Genomic DNA, 21,765 nt, shown 5'->3' with positions numbered 1-21,765 from the left:
AGTCTTGCAAGTTTGGTTTGGTTTTTACATAGTCCCTTAATTTCTGTTTATCTGGAAATGTCCTAATTTCACCATCATATTTGAATGAGAGTTTTGCAGGGTACATTATTATTCACTGGCAATTTTTTTCTTTCAAGGTTTTATATATGTTATCGCATTGCCTTCTTGCCTGCATGGTTTCTGCCAAATAATCTGAGCTTAGTCTTATTGTTTCTCCTCTGTATGTGACTTTCTGTTTTCCTCGAGCTGCTCTCGGGATTCTTTGTCTTTGGTTTTAGCGAGTGTGATTATTATATGCCTTGGTGATTTTCTTTTGGGGTCTATCCTATATTGGGTTCATTGAGCTTCTTGGATGGTCATCTTTTCATCTTTCATGATATTGGAGAAGTTTTCTGTTAGCAGTTCTTCGGTGTTCCTCTCTGTGTTTTCTGTTTTCTCTCCCTGTTCTGAATGTCTGATCACTTGAAAATTTTTGCTTCTGACTGTATCGCACATAATTCTCAGGGTTTCTTCATTTTTCTTCGTCCTTTTTCTGATTTGTCCTCAAACAGAGTTGTATCCAAGTGTTTGTCTTCATTTTCACTGATCCTGTCTTCCATCATTTCAAACCTCCTCCTCAGCCCTTCTATGACACTGTCCATATCTGAAATCTTGTTTACCTTTTGGATTTCTAATTGTTGTTTTTGTATGATTTCTAGTTGTGAATTTATTTTGGCATTTTGTTCCTGTATTATTTTCCTGAATTCTTCCTTTTTTTTTTTTGTCTGTACTTTCCATGAATTTGTCTTCCTTTTCCATGAGTTTGTCTATTTTTTCCTCATTTTTGTCTGCTTTTTGCTTCAACTCTTGGATAGCTTTGAATATTAGAGATTTGAATTCCCTATCAGGTAGTTCTAGTGCCTTTGTTTCTACTGGAAAGTCATCTGGTGTTTTATTTTGGATGTCTACTGGAACCATCTTGTCCTGTTTTTTTAATATGTTTTGATATTGACTGCTGTCTTCGGGACATTCAGTAGTTAATTTTCCTCACTTATTGATTGTAGATTTGTTGGTTTCGTCCTGCTTTTTTGTTTTATTTGGTTATGTCTGAGCAGGTGGGCTGTGTGTTCTTTGTTGTTTGCTTGCCTGTGGGCACGATACTTTTCACCTCCTTCTCTAATGGGCAGGGTCATTTGCTCAGGTTTGGTACAGCAGGGAGGTCCAGCTGAAGGGGAGTTGCTGGGATGGGCTGTTTGTAGCACGTACTAGTGCCAACAGTGTGGCCCAGGAATCAGTGCATGGCAGGTTCCAGTAGGCCATGCCTGTGCTATTTGGGGGTGTGGTGTTCAGTGCAGGGTGCAGGTAGGCTGGAAAGAGGGAACAGATTGTGATCTGTGGAGCTAAGATGGGTATGGGAAAGAGGAAAGAGAGGAGAGCGGAACAGGAGGCAAAAACATACAAACAAACAAAAAAGAGTGATAAGGGAGCTTGCCATTGGAGTAGAGAGATGAGAGACGGTTGTTCTGTCTCCTGCTGGGACTTCTGTGAAGCTGCTTTCCTGTACTCCCTGTTCGCCCATCTGCGACAAGTGTCCAAGATGGCGGATCTGTGCTGCATTAGCTGATAGGGGACCTCTGCGTGTATCTCTCCTAGCTCTCTCTTCTCTGTCAGTTTCCTATTCCATTCGGTGCTTGGCTGAGATCTTTATCTCTTCATTTAATGCTTATCGTTTCAGGATTGATGTCTGTCTCTGTTTGACTTAGTTTTTCAGATCTTTGCTGTGGAGGGATGGCATGGTGCTTCTGTCTATAGCACCATGTTACCCGGAAGTCCTGTAATTATTCAGCTCCGTGGGATTGTCCCTCGGAGCGAGCCTCTACCACCTTTGGTCATTTACTCTTAAAAGCTGTTTACATTACTTTGAAGCAAAGTAGATCTAGATTCAAATCCTAGTTCTGCCACTTTCTAATTATGGATCACAATTGTGATTTTCACTATCATCATTCCATAAAATTCACATAAGAACGTTTAACTTCAAAGATTTAGACAGGATAAGTGTATTCGTTTTCCTTTGCTGCCATAACAAATTACCACAAAACTAATGGTTTATAACAGCATCCACTGGTTATCTCACAATTTCTGTGCGTCAAAAGTTGAAGCACAGTGTGGATCAGCTGTGTTTCTCTGTTTAGGCTCTCTCAAACTGAAATCAAGTATCCTCTGGAGACTCTGAGAAAGGATCCATTTCCAAGCTTATTCAGGTTGTTGGCTGAATTCAGTTCCTTATAGTTGTAGGATAAAACTTGTTTCCTTACTAGCTGTCAGGTAGGGGCCACCCCTAGCTTCCAGAGGCTTCTGTCTGGCCCTTGCACACACACAGCCCCCTAAAGCTCAAAACCAACAATGGTGCATCGAATTCTTCCCATGCTTAGAATCTGTGACTTCTACTTCTGCTGCATCTCCCTGACTCCAGTCCGAGAAAATTTTCTTCTTTTAAGGGCTCATGTAATTATATTCAGCCCACCTAGATAACCCAGGATGATCTCTGTATTTTAAGGTTCTCATCCTTAATTATATCCGTAAAGTCCCACTTGCCACGTAACGTAACGTATTCGCAAGTCCCAGGGATTAAGGCATGAACATTTGGGAGGAGCCATTCTGCCTACCACAATAAGCCAATTAAAGATAATGATTATGAATCAACTATGAGAGTCTGAAACACAGTGACATGCAATTAATGATTACCATGTCAAGGAGAAAGATGATCACTGGCTTAACTGTTACTTAAATCTTCTGAACCTCAGTTCCCTTTTCTGTAAAATTAAGATTATATTACCTACCACACCTAATGCTATTTGAGGAATGGATGAGATAGTATATCTAAGGCACCTGATGGCACATATGGTACACACCAGGCAACTGATAACTCTTACTTCCTGTGAAAAGGGCTGCTAGCCATACATCACAATCTCCCACAGTAATATATGGCTGCCCAGGTAAATCACACTCCCTAGGCCCCCTGCTTTTAGCCGTGGCCATGTGACTAAGCTCTCTCTAAGAGAATATGAGCAGAGTGATGTGCGCTACTTCCAGGCCAAGCCCATTTACTCTTTCATGTATGTGTCATCACACTTTCCCCTCCCCATTGTAGTAGTGTGGCCCAGTGGGACTGTGGAAACCACATGTTGAAAATGGCACAACTTGATTTCCTGTCTGGCTGTGTGAAGCCAACTGGGACTACCTTGCTTGTGCAAGAGACAAACTTCTATTTTATTTGAACAATAACATTTTGAGTGCTATAGTCGTTTTCACAATCACAATTTGCTTATTCCAATTCTTTTTATTCTTTCTCATTTTAGCTTTATCACAAACCTTTGCTATATAAACCAGCTCCTGTTGAGTCTATTCCTACTCATGATAACCCCATGTGTTATAGAGTAGAACTGCACTCCATAGGATTTTCTTGGCTGTGACCCTTCTGAAGCAGATTGCCATGCCTTTCTTCTGAGGCACCTCTGGCTGGGTTTGAATCACCAACCTTTTGGTTAGTAATTAAGCACTTAAACATCTATACTAACCAGGGATTCCTACCATTGCTATATACAAGCTTGATTTTACAGTTGAAATGACTCTGCCCTTTGGAGGTTAAGTCAGTGAGTGACCAAGATTGCGCAGCCCAAGAATCTTCATTATGTATCTAATGTTCCATTTACTAAAACTGCTGGTGTCATGTGGATTTTCCTGTTTACAGTGTGCTCTTCAGTCCCTCATGTACCCATCTCAATCTCAATTCCCAAATGGAGCAAAAGGGAAATGGGGGATTTTTTAAGTGCTGCTAGGCTGTTCTTTGGTTATTATGAAGACTTGGATGTAGGCAGAGGCATGGTTTTAATTCCTGTCGACTAGGTAAGTTAAAGAGAGGAAGGGGGAGCTTGAAAAGCAACACTGAGAAACAGCTGTGTTGTTTCTTAAGAGACAACCGTCCTAGCGGTACTTTTCCCAGAGATGATTCTTTGTCACCCAAAACCATGGGAGGAATACAAATAATACCTCCCAGTGTGTTGACAGTAACTCCATAGATCAGAAAAGGCTGTGGAAATAGGTCAGACCAAAAATATATAGTGGTAAATGCTGGCTGTGATGCTAGACTGGCCAGTATTTGTCAAGTGGGGAGTGTAGCCAGTCTAGCCATGGTGGTCACCAAGACCAAAAAGAGAAATGCAAATAGTGTGGTTATTGTCCTTGTGGTCATATTGCAAAGGGGTCCCTTAGAGGACCATGGAACCATAGACCCTATCCTGCACAGCAATGGTTTCCAAGCATTTTGACTCTGACCTACATTAAGAAATACGTTTTATATATCCACACAACACACGTATGTGGACATGCACATACCTAGACATTTATCTAAAAGTGAAAAATATTTTTAAAACAATCCTCATACTTAATACTCTGATATAAAAAAAAAAAAAAAAGTTCCTCTAAATTGGTTTCATGACACACTACTGAGCTGTGACCCACAATCTGAAAAAGATGTTCTAAAAGATGTCTAGAAACCTTCAGAGTAGTCACTTAGTGTAGGACTACAAGAAAAAAGAAGAAAATAAATTCCAGGGTAGACTGAGAGGTAGAGGTCAGAAGAAAACTATACAACTGGGCAGCAGCTGCAAAAGATGGAAATATTTTTCACTGTAAAGGAAATGCTTGTTCTGTGATAATCAGATATAGGGCAAAACGTGAGAGTCTGAGTGCCTGTGAATAGAATATATAAGACCAGAAGAAAAATCCAAGGAGGTGATGGAAGATACAAAGAAAGAAACAAGGCTAAGAGTTCCATGAAGTCTTTAGTTTGCGGCTAGAAGTCTTCATGACAAAGGACTGATGATACACAGATTTTTGACATGCCACACACACACTGCCATGTATCATGGAGCTATGCACCTAAGTTCACTGCTTTAAAAAAAAAATTGTTTATAGTTATTTTGGTTTCCACCAGCTATTTTTTGTTTTTCCAAAGTGCAAAGTGTAAATGTTTTAAAATAGAAAATTTAAAGCAAACACCCTTGGATCAGGTGTATCTTATCAACCTCAACCATTCAGACATAATTTAGTACTACCTGTGATTGGTTGTTCCCAAGGAACCAGATCTTACAAAGTGGAACCCAACAGAAATTACTCTATAGAATTATATAATTTAAACACAGCCCCTAGTGATGTAGCTTGCTCTGCCCCACCCCCCATTTTGTAAATGAGGAGACATGAATGCCCACCACAGTTAATTGACAGCTGTTAGCGAGAGAGGCAGGACCACAATCTCTAATCTCTGTACTTTGGACTAGTGAACTTTCTACAACACCTGGCTGCCACACTTTAACTAATTGGTCCATAAACTGGCAAAACCCACAATTATATCAACTTTCTTATGGCTCTGGATATAATTGTTAACATGAGAAAAACACTTCACTTTAGGCAAGTGACAGTACCCGTTGTCATCGAGTGGATTCTGACTCATAGCGACCCTATAAGACAGAGTAAAACTGCCCCATAGAGTTTCTAAGGAGCAGCTGGTGGATTCAAACTGTGAGCCTTTTGGTTAGCAGCCGAGCTCTTAACCACTGCGCCACCAGGTCTCCTGCAAGTGATAGATAGTAGGGACTAGAAATGAAGACTAGACTTTTAAAAATGATTAAAAATGGAAAATTCCTGAATGAAGAGGCAGGTTGTGACAAACTCTGAATATATGTATTCTATTCATAATTTTCACAGTGCCTGCAACAATGGGCTCAAGCATAACAATTGTGAGGATGGCGCAGGACCAGGCAGTGTTTCATTCTGTTGTAAATAGGGTCGCTATGAGTTGGAACGGACTTTACGGCACCTAACAACAATATTCATAATTTTATAATGGTTGTCAGACTTCAATAAGCATAAGAACTGCATATTGAAAATGTTAAAATGTGGACTTCTGAGCCTCTAACCCAGAATTTCTGATTAGTTAGTGTAGGCTGGTACCTGGGAATCTGCCTTTTAACAAGCACCACAGGTGATCTGAATAAGGAAAAGAACATTCCATACTACTCTGTCGCCCCCGCCTCCACTCCCACTACACCTCCTGCTTCATGAAAGATGGCATGTCAGAGTCACAGTGCAGAGGGCCACTGGGTCAAATAGCTCTGTAACAAAGAGCTAAGTGACTTTACGGTCAATCAAAATGTTTGTAGCTCAGGAAGGCACAGTCAAACCCCAAGCTTCCTAGATTGATCTGTGCGTAGGAGCAGAGACCCTTCCACCCTTCTCTTGTGCAGGGCACAACTGCCAGGTGCATTAGTCACGTGACCGTTTTCATTATCGTTAATAGTTACGCTGCACTCTGAGTCTGTGTCATGCCTCATGATTTTCATTAGTTAATTCTTACAGTATACCAGTGAGTATGCGGGTATTATTCCCACTCTCACGTTTCCATCAGAATATGGGAAGAGGCTTAAAGGTGACGTCTGCATCCAGAACTGAATGTTCTGGGTAATTTAAGCTAAAGCAAGAAAAGATGTTGGAACACTGCACAATCAGGGCTATTTGGTTTAGGAGTTTAACAGACTAGTCTTAACAAACACAATCAGATCAACTCAACTGCTTGGTGATGAAAAATTCTGACCTCCACCCCCTACACACACACACACACACAAACACACACACACACACACACACACACAAGCAAAAATCTCCCAAATCAACTCCTAAACAGCATGACAGATTTAGCCTGTTTTTCTCAAAGATTATGGAGCCAGTTTGTGGGACAGCTGGTCCTGGGACTCGGCGGGTGCTCTGTCATAGTTTCGATGCATTAGTGATTGACTGTTGTCAGGGTGTGTTGATGGGTCATTAGTCCAAGCTCTGCTGCTAAATTATGAGCTCTTCTTGGAGCTAAGTGGATCTCATTACTTCCTTGTTAATCACTTTCTTATTTGAGAATTTTCACACATTACAGAGACATGTTTGTTTGCCAGGTATGAATAAAGAACCGCTTATAAACTGTGCTGCTGTCCTCGAACGCTGAGATATAAGAAAGCCTTTCTGGCGTGTTTTAAAAGAGGAGACTTTCTAACTCGAATTGTATGTTAATTAATACTGGATTTGACCCCCATCTATATATTCTGCAGCTATTGTCTGTGGCTGCTGTAAATATGTCTAATTTACCATTCATTTTTAATGATTCTAAATTTTAATATTTGCTATTGGCATGGAATTCCCCTCTGGTGAATCTACTCTATTAGTATTATATTAAAAACAGATTTCCTCAGTTAACACAAAAATACAGAGCCTCTTCAGTTTAAAAAGAAAAAAAAAAACTCTCAGGAATTAGGATGAATTATTAATTTGTAACATCTGTGATTGTGTTATGTTACATTGGGGTAAATCCCAAGAGATGCAGGGCAAGCAGCCCTCTTGAAAATGACTTCATATCTGAACCTCCCGGAAACACAAGGCCAGGCACTGTGTCAGCATGGCCTGTCCTTGATAAACAGCTGGATGAGTTCCACGAATTGTAAATGGAAACATGACTGGTGTCACTTACACTTTAGGATAAAATGGTCTGTGCTTCCTTCTCAACAGATATTAGTCTACATTGTACATTGTGATTGACAGAGACATGAATCTGTCAACAATCAGGCTTGCGGGGGTGGGGGTGTTTTGTTTTGTTTTCCTCCCACTGAGAACAGCTTTATAAAAGCTTAAAGTCTAGATGTGACTCTTTTACTACTATTTCTCACCTCCTTTAAATTCTGTAAAAAACACTTTGCTTCAATAAAGTCGACGGCCCTCCCCACCCCCAAAAAAAAAATTAGAGAGAGGTTATTTGCTTTGAATTTTAATCTCTGAGATCTGAAGAGGTTTTCAAATAATGCCTATAATTACAATCTATGGTGCCTGTCATAAAAGCATTATTCATGAAAGGACTTGACTGATCTTGGACTCGAACCAACTATCTGGGTGATACCTCAAACAAGTTTTTGAGCACATTCCAAAATGCTTTTCTCCCTAGACGTTAAAATAGGTAAAATGCTTGTTAAGTGTATCTTGCGGTTTTTTAAAATGTATTTTCATGACCGAAAGTGTTCAAGTATGGAATGTTTCAAAGCCTGATTCAGAGGCCTAGCACCAAAAGCACTAACATACCTTTTCTCTACCCCATTTCCCTAATCATACACCACTAACTACTATGAAAACTCTGTAAGGGATTGTAATGTTAACTGTAGAAAATCAAATGCCTCTTGAGTGCAGCAGATTAGTTTTACAAAATGTATGAAAAATATTAAAATATGTAAATCAAATTTCACTTTATACATGCAAATGCAATTTCTTTTTACACTTTTCAGAACAGTCCCTAAACCCATCCTAGTCCCTTAGTTCAGTATAACTTGGTCTAAAGTTTCTCACAATATAAAAAGGAAAAAGGTTTTTTGGTCTCTGTAGACTGGTGCTATACCATCTTTTCTGTATTCCTTTGCAGTGCTAATAACCTGACTAGATTACATCTTTTAAAGAAATCTATTTTTTTCTTTAAAATTTCTTACCACTTCCAAGCAGTCAATGATCTTGGTTAATTTATCCTCAGGTAAATTCTTCAGCAAGGATACACTACAAAATGAAATAGAAACCTTTATTTAATTATCTCCAATTAAATTATGAATACACATATATGTAGTTATCTTTACGTGCATCTAAAAAATACAATGTACATGTACCACTAATTCTTCCAAAGCAACCTTCAAATATAGCACATGCAAATAATTAAATTTTAAATAAACGGGAAATTATTATGACAAACATATATAAAAAACCAAATCAAACCTGTTGCTGTCGAGTCAATTCCAACTGATGGTGACCCCATGTATTACCGAGTAGAACTGACCTCCATAGGGTTTTTAATGGCTGTAATCTTTAATCTAGCAGATTGCTAGGCCTTTCTTGGGTATGCCCACCTGGGTAGGTTAGAATCGCCAATCTTTTGATTAATAATCAAATGCAAACCATCTGTGCCATCCACACACTTGTGTGTATATATATGTGTGTATATATACATATATGTATGTGCGTGTATGTATGTCTGTCATATACATATATATCACACACAAATAAAAATAGCAAAATTCAAGAACGGAAAAAAATCAAATGTGATCTGTTGGGGGAAAAAAATGTACGTATGTACATTTTTGTTTGTTTTCAGAGTGAATCGCACCCAGAAATGTGTTGCTTTCCACATCTCAGTATCTTTTCTATCAGCATAGGTGAGGAAGCTCTGCTTCCAGTGGAAGATCAGATTTTCATCAAAATCCTTATAATTAAGTAAAGACTAAATCCAAGGTGACATGGAACTAGTACTGAAATAATCTTTGATGATTAGTCATACTTTACTCACTTTTAAAATTAATGATATGCAGAGGCATGTAATAGGATCACTTTTACAGATAATAATATACAAAGACTGAAATAAAATACTGAAAACTATTATTAGAAAAAAATCAGAAATTCCACTCCAAACAATAGGTATGATTAAGCTGGTATGATTAAACTGTTACTTGTTCTCTTAGAGAAATTTCCCTTCTTCTATGCTCGTTTTTAGTCAGCATTACTAATATAACTTCTATAAGATTAATCCTTCTTTCTTACCATCTAAAATTTGATACTCCTAAAGGAAAAAAAAGAGCTGTACTTCAAAAACACACAATTGGACCTGATTTTTTAAGAGAAAGAGAGTTCCAGACTGACTTGTACACGTGCACCAAGAGGCATGTGATCAGGAGACACGTATAAGAATGTTTGCAACAGAATCGTTTGTTACTGCAAACACAGCCCCAGTGGAAGAGTAGAATAAATACACTAGGGTCCAGTCCTGTAGTGGAACTTTACCCAGAAGAAATGAGTGAACCAACCAACGTAAATGAATCCTAGAAAACAATAATGAGGAAAAAACTTTATCACAAAAATTATACCGTTTTTATAAAGTTCACACATAGCCTAAGCTAAACTTTATGCAAAATTGTAAGGAATAATAAGAGAATGATTACTAAACTTCAGAATGCAGACTACTCCTAAGGAGAGAGGGAGGAGGAGGTAGAGAAATTGGAAGGAGCAAGTACATGGGAAGTTTATAATATTGTTACCTTCCTAATTTTTCAGGTGAACAGTAGCTTCATGGGTGTTCATTTTATTATTATTTTTATAACTTATATATGTATGAAATATCCTCATATATACACATATATCACATACTTCATAATAAAAAATGTAAATGGAAAAAGAAAGCTTACTATACGTCAAAAAAAAGGGAAATGTATTTCCCTAATATATCTACCTATTGTTGTAGGAGCCCTAGTGGTGAAGTGGTTAAGAGCTCAGGCTGCTAACCAGAAGGTCAGCAGTTCGAATCCACCAGCCGCTCCTTGGAAACCCTATGGGGCAGTTCTACTCTGTCCTATAGAGTCGTTATGAGTCGGAATCAACTCGATGGCACACAACAACATATTGTGGAAATGGTAAAGGGATAAACAGAAGTTGCCATTGATCACCACATGCCAATCATGAAAGTTCTAATTCTCGTCAAAATCTGGGATCTACAATGTTAGTGAAAACTCTCTCCTGTAAATCTATCACTTTTGGGGATTGGTAGGCAAAGAGATATGAGGAAAAATATTTTGTCTGTCTCCCTCTATGAAGGCAGCGGTCAGGCTTATTGTGCTCACCACCAAATCCACAATGTTTATTGCCTGGCAATATGTATTTGTTGAATGGATAAACAAACGAATGAATGAGGTAAAAAAAAGGAAGGAAGAAAGAAGAGAGGGAGTGAGGGAGGAAGGGAGAGAAAAAAGAAAGGAAGGAAGATGTACTAGTAAATTATCTGAGCTCATCCCACTAAGATAATATATTAAACTCCAAGTGAATGAACTAGTCTGCCTACTGGTTCAGGTTTTATTTCTGAGACACTCAAATGTAAACCCATGAGCAGTGGTTTATTTCTTTATCTTTCTTTGGCCCTTGCATAAGTGTGTCTCATTAGTTTTAAACTCTAACCTGTGTCGCTCAGTTGTTGGACTTTGAAAGTACCTACATTCAGGCAGACCCCACAACATTATGCTAAAGGCATTGGCTGACATATCAGTAAGACACCCACTTGTTATTATTGCAGCTCTCCGCCAGGAGTCATTGCTTTGGGGAGGATAAATCAGCAAGATTCTACATGAGAAACCTCAATAATACATTCATTCAATATTTATTGAGCCTTCACCATATGCTAGGCACTGTATAGCCCTACAAAAAAAGCCTTACTTTACAAAATCAATGGCTTCCCACACTAGTTTTGCAAGATAAAATTACTATACTTCAAAAGAACTTAATTTTTTTAAATCATATGATGCATCACTATTATTACCACTAATCGTTACCTTACAGTATGTGTTACAGCTTCCAAGACGATCAAATATTCCACAAAAACAGAAATAATTTAAATAATGAACTTATACTCTCCAAAATATATATATATATATTTTGTATATATACACTTTTTTATATTTGGAACTGGCTTTTGCAGTTAAACAGACATTTTAGTTGTTTACCTAAAATTAATACACCCAAGTTGTTGAGGTTCAGAACAATCCACAAAATGAATATGTTCCAAGGATCTATGTCATCATGACAAGTATGGTTAACATTTTTGGCAAATTAATTTGCTAGAAATAATAGTGACTTGGAAGATGACATGGCTATTCAAATGAGAAAAATAACCTCTCAGTTAAAGCAAGTGAAAAAATAAAATTAACTAATTTTAATATCATTCTAAGCTAAGCATTGTCAGAAATTATCTTTTGCTACCCTCTTCCAAATTATAGGATGTCTTTCAAAGCCAACTGAACAACACAGGTGAATATTTTAGGTTTTTCTGCATACTTTCTATACTATATGACTCCATCAATACAAGGCAAGAAATAGCAGGAGACATAAACAAGGTTAAAGGGAATTAAATAAATTTTTTTATATATGTGGTATTTATTGCAAGGGAATATTTCTGTTTCTTTGGTTTAATCATGTGGAAAATGGTTACATGGGAGAAGCTATAGTAGAATAATTATTCTGATAAAATGTTCATAAAGTTTTTGGGAGCCAGTCAACACATTCTATGGGTTCCAAAACTGAAGTCCAGTGGGCGTTTTCCAAACTCAATCAAGCCAACTCACTGCCCTCGAGCTGATTCCAACTCACGGCAAACCCATACATGCAGAGCAGAAATACTCTATAGGGTTTTCAAGGCTGTGAGCGACAGGCCTGTCTTCTGAGGCGCCTCTGGGTGGGTTCAAACTGCCAATGTTTTGGTTCGTAATTGAGCGCTTAACCATTTGTGCCAACCAGGTTCTCCTTTCAAACTCAACATATCCACAATATGGGTACAGCATCTTCTACTCTTTCCCCCAATGTGTTATTCTTACCTTCTGAGGAAGTTTCTGTACTCTTCATCTCTAGCTTGAGCTGTCCTTCTCATTATATTCTGGAACACCTCTCGATCTAGTGCCCAAGTTTTAACATTGGTAATAGCTTTAGAAAGATCAAGAAAACAATAAAACACTGTTTAGCCTCAAATAAAAAAAAAAAATACAAGAGTATATTAACAAATAAATTTGTTACATATTCTCATAAAATGATATTTCTTAGAAAATGCATTATTTAAACATGCAAATGAAAGAAAACAGCAATATAAGTAGTGAGTAATTTTATAAAATCTTTTTGGCTTTGAGATACATCATGATTTGGAAGTAGGTAGCAAAAGATTCCCTTTGTAATTATATTTTGCTTAGGATGATATTAAAATTAAGTTCGCGATTCCTAGTTATGCACTACATCATCAGGATATACTTCAGATTCATGCTGTGATACAAGGAAAAGCCAGCCACCCTGTAGCCAATCCCGAGAGGGAAGGATTCACAAGCAGATACTTGGAAATTAAATATCTCTTGTGTGTATGTGTGTGTTTCTACCTTTTTATGTTGTGTTAGACACTGTTGCTAATGAGAGCTAATATATTTTAAAGATAGCTGTAGTTACTTTTAGGTAAAACATACACAATTCATTTTTTGAAATATCATAGTAGAACTTTTCGAGGGAATTTTTTTAAGGCAAGCATAAAATCTGAAAAGCAAGAGAAGTAGCAGCTCGAAAAAGATATACATGAAATTATAGTTGTAAGATAAAAAAAAGAACTAATGAGAGTCGACAAAAATCAATCAAAAACCAAAGCTTTGGTTTACTAAATTTTACAGAGAATGGGAAGCATCATGACCTTCTTGTTAAAAATACTGATGCCTTGGCCCCTCCCCTGCAATTCTGATTCAGATTTGTAAAGGAGTCCCAGAATCTGCATTTTTATCAAGTACTTCAGCAATGCTGATACTGATAATTGTAACCCAGTCCCAAACATCGAGAAACACCACATCTAAATGATTCATAAGAAAAGCTGAAGATTAATATTCTTGTGGCCATTTCCACAAATTAAGTCAAACAGGAATCCTAAGGAGGAGCAATTAAACTAATCTGAAAAGTTATTCAGGAGAACTCCATTAATCTAATTCAATCCCTTCAATATTTATACATATTTTCATTAGTTTAATTAACTGTTCTGGTTTATAATCTAGTCAGAATCTTGTGAAGAATAAAAAACAAACATTCTGGAAGAGCCAAAGGCAGAGGTCAACATAGTAACAAATAAAGTAGCAATTAAAGCAAATACTGGAGTCATTCAGTTTAAAGCCATGTTCTTATTTTATCTACAGGTATCTGATGGAAAAAGGTCCTTTGAAACTTGGGTTGTTTAGACAAACGCTTCAATACAAACTATCCTTTTATAGGCATAGCATTTCTATTGATATGAGCATATTGGGCAAAAATAGTGACTTAACTAGATTAACTTTAAATTTGTGAAATAATTCAAAGATACATTTCATCTACTGTTACCTTTCACAGAGGCAGTCCTTGTACAGTTGTATAAAATGGCTAGTTCCCCAAATGTGGTCCACATAGGGATGGATGACAGCAACTTCTCCCCTTGGAACACTTCTATTCGGCCCTCTGTCAAGTAAAAGTTAAAAACAAACAGAAAACACAATCAAAAATTTGCCTAGTTCTCACAAATTAAAAAAAATAATAAAACAATCAGAAAGCACACAGGTAAGGTATCTCGTGATTCTCAGTACAAGAGAGTGGTTGAAAATGCAGACTTTGAAACCAGCTCTACCACTTACCCACTCCTTGCTGGATTATCTCGAGGAAGTGACCCTCTGTGCTTGGGGTTCCTCATCAATAAATGGGGATGATAACAATACCTACTTTATACAACCGTTTTGAGAATTACATGACTTAATACACGTAAAGAACCTAGAACAATGTCCAACACGTTGTTGTCGTTGTGTGCAGTCGAGTCAATTCTGAGTTCTAGCAAACCTGTAAGACAGAGAACTTCCTCATAGGATTTCCTAGGCTGTAATTTCTACACGTTAAAGAAACTCTGGTGGTGTAGTGGTTAGGTGCTATGCCTGCTATCCAGAAGGTCAGCAGTTCGAATCCACCAGGCACTCCTTGGAAACCCTATTAGGCAGTTCTACTCTGTCCTATATGGTCACTAAGGAGTCGGAATTGACTTGATGGCAATAAGTTTTGTTTTTGTTTTTGTTTTTTTTTGAATCCTTATGGGAGCAAATTGCCAGGTCTTCACTATTGCAGAGGAGCTGGTGGGTTCGAACTGACAACCTCTTGGTTAGCAGCAGTAAATGCTCTGTAAGTGTTAGCTACAGTAGTGGTTCGGAGCCCTGGTGGTGCAGTGGTTAAGAGCTACGGCTCCTAACCAAAAGGTCGGCAGTTCGAATCCACCAGCCGCTCTTTAGAAACACTATGGGGCAGTTCTACTCTGTTCCATAGGGTCGCTGTGAGTTGGAATCAACTCGATCGCAATGGGTATACAGTGGTGGTTCAGTGGTAGAATCCTCACCTTCCATGCAGGAGACCTAAGTCCAATTCCAGCCAAAGTACCAAAACTGCAGCTACCACTCAGCTGTCAGTAGAGGCTTGTGTGCTGCTATGATGCTGAACAGGTTTAAACAGAGCTCCCAGACTAGGAAGAAAGGCCTGACAATGTACTTCTGAAAATCAGCCAGTGAAAGCCCTATGGATCACAATGGTCTGATGCCCTTGTGCGTGGGGTTGCCATGAGTCTGGGGCCAACTTGATGGCAGCTAACAACAACAACATTGTTCATATTACTTTCACTTTTACAAAACTCTTTTCCAGAAGCAGTGTATGTTAAGTGTTTTGTTTAAATTCATTCTAATCTATGAAACATGTTGTGCATGGAACGATTTCTCTTGTACTAGGAGCACAATAATCATTGTGTATCTTGACAACACAGCACAGCTGTTCACCCTGGCAGGACAACTTGTCATAACCCATAAGTGCATTGGCTTTGAAGTCACACTGCTTGGTTCTGAGCCCTGGCCCTGTTAGTTACTGGCTGTGTGACCTGGGGCAAGTTATTATACTGAATTAACTGAAATAAATTAATAAATGGAAAGCACTAGAAGAGCACTTGGCATTCATCTTTATCTAGGCAAAGATGGTGAAAAGATAGAACATCAAACATCACAATTCTTTTGTCTGGAAATTCTTGTCCTCCTACCTTAGGATGAAGGTAAACAAAATCTTATGTAACCAAAATCATATGGAAAAAAGTTATAAATTCTTAAAGGTGCTGGGATAATTTATCTTTCCCTTGAAGAATTAAAGTCTTTCTTCTCCTAATACACCACTAAATAGCTCTGCCATATCTCTGTCCATTCATTCAAAACATTTGATCTCCATACTCACATTGTGCCAGGAACTGTTCCAAGTGACAGAGATACAGAGCGAACAAGACAAAAAAGATACTTGTTCTGGTAGAACTTACATTCTAGTAAGAAATAAACTCTGTTTTGGCTTCAAGTCCTAAAGATTGGATCTGCAATTCAATAATTTCTCATTACAACTAAATTCTATTCCATCAAAACCACTTAGTGGTACTGTCGAGTTGATATCATGAGTCTTGATGCATTTCAAGTTTTTTTTATCTAATTGGTTATGGCTCGTGGGGCTTGAATAATACCGAAGAATTGTATGAAACATCAAAAGTTTAAGCTAAATATGCTTTTACAATTTGCTATTTGTGCTATATTTTATAAAGGGGAGATTTTTAATTATCAAATTAATTTGCTCAATCAGATAATTAAATCAAGTAATTCAGTCCTTGGATAACAACTATAATTAATTTAAATAAAAACCTGTCCAATTCTCATTTCCATAAGTGCTATATAGCCCTGATCCCACTGTATTGACTTCTGTTAAAATTCTACTCTCCTCAAGCCTTTCATCAGAGTTACTGACAAGGAGAAAGATGGACTGACATGAGTTTCTCATCCGTTCCTAGCAGGTTCCTTAACTATCTGTTGACTCAATGACCTATCTTCCTTTGCCAGAATGCTCTCGGGTTCCTAAAGTAGAAGTGAAATGGCCAAGAGATAAGTTGCAAGATGAGGAAATTGCACTGTATCATCCACCCCTAAAAACTTGAAGCCTGGTGAAATTAAGAATATAACTCACTTCTTGTGTGCAGTAACTACTGGCAATGACTGTATAATTTAAAAGATGTCTACCAAGATGCATATGGCAAATGATACACCAATAATTACGAAGCAATCATGTTTAATGAATCAAAGTATATGATGCTATAAATAGAATGCTATAAATAGAATAATGCATGTTTGTTTGTTGGTAACTTCTGCCCCACACCTAAGGCCCCAAGGAGACAGAATAATGAGAGCATTGCTTAGACTATCAGGAACTGTAATGCAAACTGAAAGGCCACAGCACATCTCAGGTTACTGCTCCTTCTGGGTAAGCCACTTTATCCTTTTCCCTGAAGCTTCAAAAGCTGGGCAATTCAGAATTTGACAGGGCATTTCAATATCTTCAGACCCTGTTCAGATAATTTATTGCTTCCATATCTTAAAAAAAGAATTGAGTAGCTATTATAAAATCTAGGCATTCAATATGAATTTGAGAAATTTTTTACCGATCTAACCATTATAATCTTCCCAGCATCTAAGCATGTTCCAGGGGTCATAAACAGAGGAAACTATTAAAAGATTATTAAAAAATCAGGGAGTTCTAATCACAAGGCATTTCACTTGGCTTTTCTATTGATTACATGTACCTAAATCATCTTTTCAAATCATTAGTATGTAACCAAAATATTTTACAAAAACACAAAAATAATTGTTTTGTTCCTGGAACAACTACCTAAAAATGTCAACATAAAAAATAGTATTTGAATGGAAACAACTTTTTGATGTTGTTGAACGGCAGCATTGTAATTACAAGTGTGGGCTCTGAGTTAGACTGCCTAAATTTTCATTCTGCCTCCTCCATTTATAACGTGTGTGGCCTTGGGTGAATTATCTAACCTTTCTGTGATATAGTCCACATTAGAACATAGAGCTAATAAGAACATTATTATAACAACCCTGCCTCTCAGGGTTGGTAAGAAGATGGAAATGATATCTGTCTATTAAGTGCTCAACAAGATAGGAAGTCTGATATACAACAAAAAGAAGAAAAAAAAAAGTTGCTGTAAAGTCAATTCTCACTCATGGAGACCCAATGTGTTTTAGAGTAGAACAGTGCCCCATAAGGTTTCAATGGCTGATTTTTTTCTGGAAGTAGTTCGATCACCAGGCCTATTCTTCCGAGGCACCTCTGGGTGGATACCAACTGCCAACCTTTTGGTTAGCAGTCAAGTGCTTAACCATTTGCGCCACCCAGGGACATAAAGAAAGCATTCAGTAGCTATTAAGTATTATCATCATCATTATTTGAACAATGCTGCTATTTCATGAACTCAATCTGTTAAATTTTCTACAAATAGAGCAATCAGTGATGCGTTTTTATAAATATTTGGGAAAAATCCTAAGACAATAGGCAAATATTTCTGATATGACAATATGAAAAATCTGTGAAACCCACCTGCCAGCACAAAGATATGGTTTCCCGGTTCTCCTTGCTTAATAATGTAACTCCCTTGCTGGTAGTTTCTTCCATACATGCACTCTACCATGTCTTTGATCTGCTGAGGATCCAGTCTCTTCAGAAACTGATTCTTATTAAGGGCATCTGTAATGAGCTTCTTCTCACTGGTGGAATAAAAAAAAAAAAAAAGATGTTAGTTACAATTAATGAAAACCTTGTTTTGCTATTTAACTTCATTCTGATTCTCGATGTTATTACCTAGATACTGTTCTTCTGGCAAGGGCAAACGTTTTTTTCTACAGTCACCAAACACTTCACCCTTATAATCATCATATCGTACATGTAAAACCTTTGAAAATATTTTAATATGTTTTTCTGGTAATCATTATACCAATTTTATTATCACTCCTAATTTTCATCATCACAAATGTAGCATCCCTCAAGATTTCTAGATGCACTAGTAGAGGACACTGATCTTTAGCTGGAAAGCAAATCCACTTGATAGGAAGGAGTTCTATTTAAGAGACTACAAGGCAGTATTCTTTCACTGATGAAGGTATGTACACACAGTGTCTACGGTACTAGGTATTTTATATCTTATTCTTTTATTTTATTTAATCCTCACCACTCTCCAGTTGCTATTTTATGGATAAGTAAACTGAAACTAAGGGGTAAGGGCAACTTATCTATCATAGGATTTTGATCTAAGTCTGTGAGTCCAAAGACTGTGCTGCTTCCATCCAATCCCATTGCCTCTTCTAGGTGGAGAAGTCAACTCCTTGGAGCTCACTAGGTTTCACCAGACGGGGGGGGGGGGTGTGGAGCCAGGCTTTGCCTAAATTTTTATTCTAGGTATATCTAGGCTAGATAGGACCTACATTTCCAATCTCACATCCTATTCATTCCCTAGATTCAGGGCCCACCTTATCGACTGTCATAGATTGAATTGTGTCCCCCCAAAATATCTGTCAACTTGGCTGGGTCATGATCCCCAGTATTGTAATCTGATGTGATTTCCTTATGTGTTGTAAACTTTATCACTATGATGAGGTTATATGTGGTTTCCTTTTGTGTTGTAAACTCTTATCACTATAATAAGGTTATACTGATGAGGTCTACAAGATTTGACAGTGTCTTAAGCCAATCTCTTTTGAGGTATAAAAGAGAGAAGCGAGCAGAGACACACGGGAACCTCATACCACCAAGAAAGCAGTGCTGGGAGCAGGGCATGTCCTTTGGACTGAGGATCCTGCTCAGATAAGCTCCCAAACCAAGGGAAGACTGATGCATCACAAGGACCTTCCTCCAGAGCTGACAGAGAGAAAGCCTTCCCCTGGAGCTGATGACTTGAATTTGGACTTGTAGCCTACTAGACTGTAAGAGAATAAATTTCTCTTTGTTAAAGCCATCCCCTTGTGGTAATTCTGTTAGAGCAGCACTAGTTGACTAAGACATCAATAATCCTAAAATACTCTGCTTTCTTTTGGAAAAGAAGTAGCTCAAAATAGTTACTCACCAGTCGTCATTACAAAAAAAAAACGTCAAATGTTATAAATAACATACTTTATATGCAGATATCACAGAATTATAAGCTGGAAGAAAAGATAACCTTGTTGGTCAAGTCAGAATCTTTGCACGATATATTTGCTCTTACTCATAAAATCAGCATGACCCTTTACAATAGTTTTTTTCTGTGTCTTCCATTCAAGCTCTCTCCCAGCACTAACTTTACTGTTTGAAAACTGGTAATCTTTTGCGATAAAGAAGTTTTCAAGCCCAAGGTAAAACTTCGCAGAATCACATACTTCCTTCATGACCCCACCCATCAGATCACTAAGCTACATGAAAGAAACAGGACTCTTACACATAGGAATTCCTTCTTCTTTACAGTGGCCCCATTATCTTCAGCACCTTGAGAACTTCCTACTTCCTTCATCTAATCTATGATCAAATCTTATAATTCTCTTTTAAAAATATTGCTGTTATCCATTTTATTTTCTATTTTCAAGGATGTCACCACTACCCAAGAACAAATATCCTTAAGTCTGGACAACTGCAACAGCTTCTTTACAGTTATTTCAGCTTCTAGCCTCTTTCCCCTATGGTCCACCCTGCACCATATTATCAGAATAATCTTGCTAAAAAACTAACTTTATCGCAATATCATTCTTCCTCCATCCACTACAACAATTCATTCAATTAATATATACCAAGAACATATCTTTGCTAGGTGCTCTTCTAAGTACAAGTTGTAGAATCGTGAACAATACCAAGAAGCCCCAGCTCATGAACCATTCATGCTAGTGTAACATTCTAACTAATATTTCCTCAATGCCCATATTTCCCAATTTCCCAAAGTATGTTTCAAGAAATTCTGTTTCTTTATGCTGAGTTTAAATCATTTTCAAAACTCATAATGCAGAATTTAAAAGTTCAAAGAAGTCTTGCAGTACACTAATCTATTTAAACCAATGTTTCCCAAACCTTAATGTCTGTCTATCTCTGTTTGTTTGACTATACTTTATTAACATTCCATGGAAGTGCTGTGAAATATCCTTTGGCCCACAGAAGAACATCAACAGCCCAGAATCTGGTATTCACCATTTCCCACCTACGGTTCTACTCTAACCATCTAGTACTTACTGCCTAAAATAAATCCTTTGTTACAGATAGGTTGGTATGCTCACTGTTCTCCTAAGCATGCTAGCTTTATCTTTAAGGCCTAGAACATACCTTCTCCCCTAATTTAAATTAATTTCTCATTCCTTCCATCTATCTATCATATACATCCACCAAGAAACTCCTTAAGATCTAGTCAAACTTACCTGGATGCTATATAGCTCACACAATCCTTTCTTCTACTCTGAACTCCTACAGTACTTATATTCACATCCATTCAATTCATCAAAGTTTATTGTGCACTTATTTAGGATACAAAAATTAATTAAACATGGCCCATGGTCTCAAAGAGTTCATAGATCCTTTTAACTCAATTTTGCGTATAAGCACATAAAATTCTATTAGAAAGGAGTTCCCTCTATGAATTTTTCTCTAAACTAGATTATAAATTCTTAGAGGAGTTACTCTTGTTTTGAATTTCTTTTTAAGAGGCAGCACACTGCAGTGATTAAGACTATGAACTTTGTAATTTGTCCTATAACTCTGACAGGCAAGCTATTATCAGCAAAATTTTCCCACTCCCCCAAAACAACTACAAAAGCTGATTAAAATACGTATTTATAAATTTGTTAGAAAGCATTAGAGATCTATCAGTATAGGAAGGACTTGGGGGGCCACCACCGCTATGAAACTAATGCTTCTCCTTTCAAGGCATTTGCTGCTTGGAGGCAGTGGAAGAACAGTTTAGCAATCTCAAAGAGCTGGGCGGGGGTGGTGCAGGGAGTTGGTATTCAAGGTGCACCATGAAGGAGAGGCCCTGATATAAACCCAGGATTTCAGGTACGACATTTGAAGTGCTACAATTTGGAGTAAGGGCTAACCAACAACAGGCTAGTTCTCAAAAAGACCAAAAACCAACTTGCAAACAGATACACTACTTTTTGAGTTAAAATGATTTGTCCCTAGCTTAAATGTCTGTGATAAGCAAAGATAAATCCTTTCTGCAGGAAGTTCACATAATCTAGAGACTCAAATTATCTCTACTTTTTTTTTCATAAACATATCCGGCAT

At 37.6% G+C, this 21,765-nt stretch overlaps 1 protein-coding gene across 3 annotated transcripts in view; it reads right to left on the bottom strand.

Annotated features, from left to right (window-relative positions):
- The window catches only part of PRKG2 (protein kinase cGMP-dependent 2), a 115,436-nt gene that overhangs the window by 62,001 nt on the left and 31,670 nt on the right, over positions 1–21,765 (bottom strand). For all 3 annotated transcript variants that reach the window (XM_004383107.2, XM_023737600.1, XM_004383106.2), the window contains exons 3-6: positions 18,073–18,239; positions 13,981–14,094; positions 12,462–12,567; positions 8,553–8,616 (exon numbers count right to left, since the gene is read on the bottom strand). In XM_004383107.2, coding sequence (XP_004383164.1) covers positions 8,553–8,616; positions 12,462–12,567; positions 13,981–14,094; positions 18,073–18,239 — 451 coding nt within the window. The remainder of the gene's footprint in view (positions 1–8,552; positions 8,617–12,461; positions 12,568–13,980; positions 14,095–18,072; positions 18,240–21,765) is intronic.

This window comes from Trichechus manatus, unplaced genomic scaffold (assembly GCF_000243295.1).
Source record: "Trichechus manatus latirostris isolate Lorelei unplaced genomic scaffold, TriManLat1.0 scaffold00105, whole genome shotgun sequence".
Taxonomy (NCBI): domain Eukaryota; kingdom Metazoa; phylum Chordata; class Mammalia; order Sirenia; family Trichechidae; genus Trichechus; species Trichechus manatus.
This window is presented reverse-complemented; position numbering and strand designations above follow the sequence as displayed.